Source organism: Vitis vinifera, chromosome 1 (genome assembly GCF_030704535.1).
Source record: "Vitis vinifera cultivar Pinot Noir 40024 chromosome 1, ASM3070453v1".
Lineage (NCBI taxonomy): Eukaryota > Viridiplantae > Streptophyta > Magnoliopsida > Vitales > Vitaceae > Vitis > Vitis vinifera.
The window spans coordinates 5,713,308-5,720,964 of NC_081805.1; the positions used below are offsets into that span (position 1 = coordinate 5,713,308).

A 7,657-nucleotide genomic window follows, 5' to 3' on the forward strand; every position below is an offset into this window, starting at 1 on the left:
TCCATTACGGTCACGGATTACCCTCACACCACAGCTTTCTCACCACGAACCCATCTTGCATTCCCGCCGCCACTGTCGCTCTTTCTGGCTGAGATCTGGCTGTTCATGGCTAAGCAACCACCACTGCACCTTCTCTCCATGGCTGCATCGGCACCCCTCCACGTACGCACCACCCTTTGCACTATTGATCATTTTTCAATTTGCTGCCACCCAAACACCACTTAACGATAACCACCATAAGCTCATGTTTGATTGGATAATAAAATTTTAGATAACAAATTTTTATTATTTTAATTTTAAGAAATACAATTTAAAAATAATTACTTTTTAAAATAATAATTAATATTATTTTCAATTTTTGAAACTAGCAAGGGCGATACTTAAACAACCTTTTATCTGTAAGATAATGTTTTTTATTAGATATAACGTGAGATAAAATAAAATATAGGATGATATTTTTTATTTTATTTTTGATTTATGATAATTTATATTCAACTAAATGTAAAATTTGATAAGTAATGAAGTATATTATTCATTGTTTTTATATTTATATTCTATGAAATATATTAATCTTTTAAGTTAGAGATATAACATATATATATATATATATATATATATATATATATATATATTAAAGGGTGTGTTTGTGTTATTTTAACATATTAAATAACATGATATAAGAAATTTTTATTTAAGGCTATGTTTGGTTTTTGCCAAGAAGTACTATGGAAAAAAATATTAAGGAAAATGGTTTTTTTATATTTGATTTCATTATAAAAAAAAATCAAATATAATTAAAATTAATTCATTTTCTCCGTATTTTAAAATTATTTAATATTTATATAATAATAAAAAAATTAAATAAACATATGAATATAATTCATTTATTTTAAATTTATTTTTTATTTTTCTTCAATTTTTTCTTTCTATTTCTTTCTCTCATGTTTTCCCTTAATTTTTTTAGGAACCAAACATAGTCTTACTATGATTGGTTTTCTGAAAGCATTAAAAAAAAATTGCTAAGGAAAATAGTTTTATCATATTTGATTTCATTATAAAAAAATATGAAAAATAAAATCAAATATAATTAAAATGAGTTAAAAATTTATTTTTAAAAAATTATTTAATCTGTATATAATGGAAAGTGAATTTGAATAAACATTTAAAAATGATTTATTGACTTCAAATATATATTTTTTTATTTTTCATCATTTTTTTCTTTGTATCTTTCTTTTTTATTTTCTTTTTTTCAAAATTTTCAAGAACCAAACATAATCTAAAGAAATTTTATATTTTTTAAATAAAAACTATTGGAATACAACATAATTTTTATTTTAAACATTGTAAAATAGTATATATTTCATTTTATATTTTATTTATTTTTTGAATCATTTCATTTGCAAGGAGCTAGATGAGAAGAAACTCTCATGTCCGATTTATTTATTTTATAAATTAATTATAAATATAATATAATATAATATATCTTATTGAATAAACTATTTTAAAATATTATTTTATAAACTAAATATGCATTTTGTATCGTATCTCAAGATATGCTTTATCCTATGTGACCAACTAAACACAACCTAAATAAAAAAAATATATTTTACTTTTCTTCATGTTTGGCATGTAGATGGGTACTCCGTAGGTGGACTTGCTATAAAAGTATGTTTTATATCACAAATCTAATGCAATCTCCATTTAATGCTAGTGCCTAGTGCACAATCAACACTTGGGTGATTTAATGCTAGGAAGTTCGTCAAGTGTCACTCTCATTATCTCCATTTAGGATTATCCATCTTCTTTCTAGATATAGATGAACTATCCACTCAACCTTAGGTCCTCCTTCTAGACAGTCGCAAATGTGGACGATTGAGGGGATGACCGTGTAGTGAGGGGCCCATACTCTTGCCAACTGATTTTGAGTAGCTTTATCAAGATCGGAAGCAAATTGTGCAAAGACTTCTAATTTTGTGAATTGTGTCAATTCCAATTTTGATTTGTCAGCTATTTGTTTCATGACTTTAATTTGAGTTGTTGATCCTACTTTAGAGACGAAAATACTCACATTAATAGTAGTCCTAATTATAATATTAAATAAATCAACGAATAAAAATATTTGTCCATTTATAATGAAAATTGCATTTGTAGGAATATAAATCAAAACATCTCTTGATTAGGTCTCAATAAGTTGTAGTTAACTAAAACCTCAAATGAGATAAAGTGCTCAAATTAGGACATGAATAAGTTATAAATTAAAGGATTTGCTTATTTAAATTACAAAGAGTAAAAATGACAATAGGATGAGTCTTTTTGGATACCTGTTGTCTGGCTTCTAATGGAACAAGTTTAGAATTTAAATAAATAAGTTTGGAGTGATTTGAGATTTAAAAAATAATTCGGAACAAGTTCAGGTATTGTCTTGTCCTGACCAACCCTCAATTATATATAATATTTAATTTAATTTTTATTTTCCTATTTTTAATATATAATAATAATAATAATAATGCTTTTAAAAAGAGTTATAAAAAATTATAATATTTTATTTATTTATAAAAATATATTTATTTTGATGCAATTAAAATATTAAAATATTAAAAAAACAAAATTAAACGGGCGGGACTTTGTCATACCTTCCCTGTCCCGCCCCCACCCCGTTCCTATTTAATTTTCTAATGGGACGAGAATGGAAAAAAATCTTTGAATAAGCGGATAATGGTTGGGCCATAAATACGCGTCTCAAAGCCGTGTCGTTGCCCTCTCTAGCAAAGAGTAGCTGTTTTGTTTTTACTTCATAAATGCAAATAAATGTGAAAGGAGTTGTTATACTTCGAAAAAGTAACGCTGTCTATTAGCATCTGGTCATCCTTCCTTCTATATTTACTGTTCTGCCACTATCTGTAGCTTGCAGCTTTATGTTAGTTTATGCTATTGAAATCCTATTTGATTCATTTTTGAAATTATAAAGGATTTTTTAGGAAATTTAATATAAAAGATATAAAAAAAATGTTGCTTCGATAAGAAATTCTTTTATATTAAATTAATATTTTATCATATTAATGTGAGAAATTTTTATTAATCCTTAGCCTGTAGGCTAGAAATTCTAAGACCAACTTAATAATGTGATCACAGGCACCCATCAAATGGTGTTATTAGACTTTAGCAGAAATTTAATACAAACAAATAGACTGGGGGTACTGTTCAAAACTTGAAATTGAAGCAGTACTACAGGGCCACACCATAAAAGAGTTGAGCAAAGCTGGTTAAGATATATGGGTAGATAGAGTGAAAACAGGGGAGCAGGAAGCGACTATGCTCGAACAAGTTTAGCAAAGGTGAAAGCAGCGGCGGAGGCAAGGGCGCCGATGAAGGCGGTTTGCAAAGCGCTACTGAAGGGTTTATTGCCGGTGAAGTAGCCCTTGGCGAAGCCGAAGACCAGCAGTGCCAGCAAGGTTAAGATAACGGAGGCAATGACAGCTTCTCGGGCTATAGGAATGAACATGTAAGGAATGAGGGGTACCAACCCACCCATGATGTAAGAAACTGCGATTGTGAGTGCGCTCTGCAGTGCTCTTCTTGGGTTTGGTTTCTCCAATCCTAGTTCGAACCTGCACCAACCATTGTTTTCAATGATTTTTCAGTTTCATACTTGGGTTTAATGGAGGAAACTTAGTAGCAGGTCACTTTTCTGTCAGAGAAATGAACGATACAAAACAAAAAAAGTGAAAAAACTTTTCTACTTTCCTCATCTAGGAATTGTCCTAGTTGAGGTGTAAAGGATGTACAAAATGGGAGTAGGAGTCGGAATTGGAACAGGAAATTAGTGGGATGGGTAGAGTATTGGTGTGTGACTTTTGGAGTTTGGAATCTAAGGTCCCCCACTCACCCACCGGGCCACTCGCTACCTTGAAGACATGCCTTATTCTGTGGTAGGCGGCCCAGTCAGCCTCCCCTTTACAGATTCACTAGTATGGAGACATAATGTGGATACGTCCAATTTATGGGAAAGGTGGGAGGAGGTGGGGTTTAATTCAAGAGTTGATTTTGGTGCAAATGCATTTGAAGAAAAATATAATAAGGTGGTAAAGGTTTTTGGATTCGGAGAGAGTAAACCACTCACTTCATCATGAAATCAAGCCATGCTTGAGGGTTTCTCCTGAGAGCGTCCACCACCGGTCCATACTCATGTGGCTCCACACCATATTGTTCTAGTATCTCTCCAATCTCAGCCGCCTCTGCATTTTTAGATCAGTACGTAGATTCATTGCAAATCATCAATTTTATTTTTTGGGAGAAAATATAACAAAAAAAGAAAGAAAGAAAGAAAGAAAAGGGGGCGTTTACAAAAATTAAAAAAGAAAAAAAGATTACAACATTTAAGAAAAGATTTGGAGGAAGAAAGTATAAAAGTCAAAAATCATATTGATTGTTATCATGATTCTTTTGGATTGTTGTGAGTGAAGAGAGAAGAGAAAACACGTGGTTGTCAATAATGTGGCGCTTTAGTGGGTAGGTCACTAAGCATGTAGCTGTCCAAACCTTTTTCTCTAGACCACTTTAAAATTGATTTAGGAATAAGGTTTGGTCCACACTTCTCAGAAAAATAGGTGCCACCCACCCATCACGCACGGCCACTAACCATTGTCGCACTTCTATTTGTTGCACTTGCACCTTTACTTTGCAACTAAAATTTAATCATACTCCACATGGCTATGGCTATGGTTATTCACATCTAAATTTTGAAAGCAGGAGTTCTATTACTAACAACACTAACTTAAGTAACAACTAATAAAAATAGAAGTGGAATGAGACTGAGAATAAAAAGGAATTATAATATCATATGAAATTTTTTTTTTTAATAAAAATGAAATTTATTTTAATAAAAAAAAGTTTTGAATTTTTATTCTTATTGTAATGTTGAAATCCAAATTTCAGAATAAATGAGAAAAAAAATATTTTTTTTATTAGAACATGGAGTTTATTAAATAATATAAAAATAAAAGATATTTGAAATGAAGATTAAAGAAAGGGGTTATGTCAAATAATCCCACCCCATTTGAGAGGGAAAAAATATCACCTCATTTGAAAAAGGGAAAAAGAAAAAAACAAAGAAGATGGATGTGGATAGAGAAGAGGTTGGGAATTTTAACAACTCCTTTCTGAGAAAATAAAAAAATGGAATGGAATGGTTCAGACCCATGTCAGGAACGGTGATGATCTCTTCTTGTTCTCTCTTTAGTTCCCTCATATAGTGATCGGCCTCGCTTTTCGCCGCAAGGTACCTGCATTTCCACCCCCGATGGTATTGATAAATGTATTGTTTTCATAGTGATTCTATTTCTTTTCCAAAATATGTGAATGATAAGAACAATACCCGCCGAGTCCCATGGAGATGGAGCCGGCAGCAACTTCGGCAATGCCGGCGGTGAGGATGATAGAGGAGGAGGCACTGGCACCTGACAAGCCAGCAGCGAGGGCGAAGGGGACAGTGAGGCCGTCGGAGACGCCGATGATGATGTCACGCACAACCTCACTGGACATGAAATGCTTCTCCTCATGCTGATGCAGAAGCAGCTTCTGCTTCTCCACGTCCGCGCTTCCATTTTCCGCCATGGACCTGCTCTAGCTGGTTTTCTTGTGTAGACCCAAGTGGAGTGGGAGGAGTGTGGAAAGAGCGTGGAGAAGAAAGAAGAAAGAAGAAAGGAGGGGAGACTTAACAGAGGTGTGGTGTGCACATGGCCAGGCGTGTGTTTGGCATGCAGCTCGCCGTAGATTCCACAAAGAGCTAAAGTTGTGTTCACTCTCTTCTCTCTCCTCTCACTGTTTGGAAAAGCCAAGAGAATAAAGGTAAGCAACTTTGGAAAAACAAACAAACAAACAAACAAAATTCTACCGTCTTGTTTCGTTTGGTGAAAGGAAAATTAAAGAAAAAGCAGTGGTTTCAGCCATCTTTCACGTATTCTTACTCTGCACCCTTATATTTTCAAAGTAGACCATCTTCCTTTTTGCTATGAATCTCAGCGTCTCCCAATCTGCTTGGTTTCCCCTCTTGCGATTGGAGCCCTTGATCTGACTAAGAAGGCGCCTTTTGACTCCTGAAAAAAATAAGAACTTTAGGATGAGAGGAGAGGGATACATATCTCTATCCATACCTATAATTTATATGTGAAGGATGAATTTGTCTTCTTTTTTTTTTTTTTCAGCTTCCATAAGGTTTAAACTCAAATGTATTCATTATTACATCAATTATTATCCCTTTTGTTTCTCGTTAATAATAATTTCTTTCCCATTCATCTCAATTTACATATGTGCCTTATTTAATTTCACACCGGCAATCAATTATTTCTATTATTTAAAAATAATTTAATACATATCTTCATCTTCATGCTGTTCCAAAAATTAATTTCAATTCTAATTTGTATTTATCCATGCATTTTTTCCTCTCATTATTTCATTTATGAATAATTTGTCTATCTTTCATAAAAAAAAAGTACCACTTGAAATCCTTTGTTATTTTACTTACATATTTTTCCTTTATTTATTTATCTACAATGAATTTTTGGTTTTGTCAAAAACACAATTCCAAATTATTTATTATTTTAAATTACACTGATAATTTTCTCTTAAATTTGCCAACTTCCCGAGGCTTGCAACTAATGCTCCTTAGTAACAATTTCCTATTCATAGTCTTTATTAAAATCTAAGGTTGTGTTTGTTTTTTTATTGAATAGGAAAAATGAAATACTTTGATTTCTTTTTATTCAATTAAAAGTAACTTATCAATATTAATCAATATAGCTAAACTTGACTTTAATTATGTTTATTGATATTAACACAAATTATCTTTTACCAAATAAAAAAACCAAATATTTTAGTTTTTTCTATTAATTTATTCACTAATTTATAATCTAATACATAAATGATGTGCCACATCATGTAGCATAGTAGCTTATTAGAATCATGATTATCCAATAACTAATGTTATGACTTATCGTATGTCTTAGTCAATGTACAATCATACATACTAATACGCTCACCATAGGAATATCATCTTATGATTAAGACCAATCATCCCTCCAATTAGGAGATAGTACATTATAACCTCAAATGAATTGTCTATGTCACGCCCCAAGACCCACTCCAAGGGCGTGACGGTCATTTCACACCTCAAACCCGAAGGCTTAAAGTATAATCTGACCTAAACAATCATATTGTAACTGGATGTTACCAATTACCAAATACCTGTTCAGAGTAGCGGAACAAAATCTAAAATCCTCAAAATTCAATTTCCAAATAACTTCCAAATACCAAATGATCCAAATGAACATAACTAACAATTAAACAAAATCCAACATAAAATCCTAAGTCAAATCCTAATGATGACCATTCCTCAGCCTAGCCATCACTCCTCACCCGAACTAAGAGTACCTGAAAATTTTTCAACAATTGGGAATGAGCTCACAGCCCAATAAGGAATATTAATGCAATTCATGGATCAAATATTTTCATTTCAAATAGGGATATCAAATTTTATTTTATTTTTCATCAAATATCAGAGTTTCAAAAATACCAATATATTCAAAATTCAACCAACCAATTTCATATCAAATTCAAATACTTTCACATCAGATTCAATCAAATCCATTCAATTTTTTCA

At 31.8% G+C, this 7,657-nt stretch overlaps 1 protein-coding gene across 1 annotated transcript; it reads right to left on the bottom strand.

Moving 5' to 3' along the window:
* Nucleotides 1–3,123: 3,123 nt before the first annotated feature.
* On the bottom strand, nucleotides 3,124–6,117 carry LOC100262710 (vacuolar iron transporter 1). The gene is made up of 5 exons (XM_002281444.5): nucleotides 5,967–6,117; nucleotides 5,375–5,820; nucleotides 5,197–5,282; nucleotides 4,121–4,235; nucleotides 3,124–3,608 (listed from the first exon to the last, which is right to left on the bottom strand). Exons 2-5 carry the CDS (start codon nucleotides 5,611–5,613, stop codon nucleotides 3,311–3,313), a joined length of 738 nt encoding a protein of 245 aa, XP_002281480.1. The 5' UTR covers nucleotides 5,614–5,820; nucleotides 5,967–6,117; the 3' UTR covers nucleotides 3,124–3,310.
* Nucleotides 6,118–7,657: the final 1,540 nt, after the last annotated feature.

What these genes read in the sequence shown, in the direction of transcription:
- LOC100262710 (XM_002281444.5), bottom strand. Translation starts at nt 5,613, where the DNA reads ATGGCGGAAAATGGAAGCGCGGACGTGGAGAAGCAGAAGCTGCTTCTG. An exon ending in ATCTCCATGGGACTCGGCGG is followed by an intron (nt 5,283 to 5,374) that starts GTATTGTTCTTA and finishes GTGGAAATGCAG; the next exon opens with GTACCTTGCGGCGAAAAGCG. An exon ending in TGGCTTGATTTCATGATGAA is followed by an intron (nt 3,609 to 4,120) that starts GTGAGTGGTTTA and finishes TGGTTGGTGCAG; the next exon opens with GTTCGAACTAGGATTGGAGA.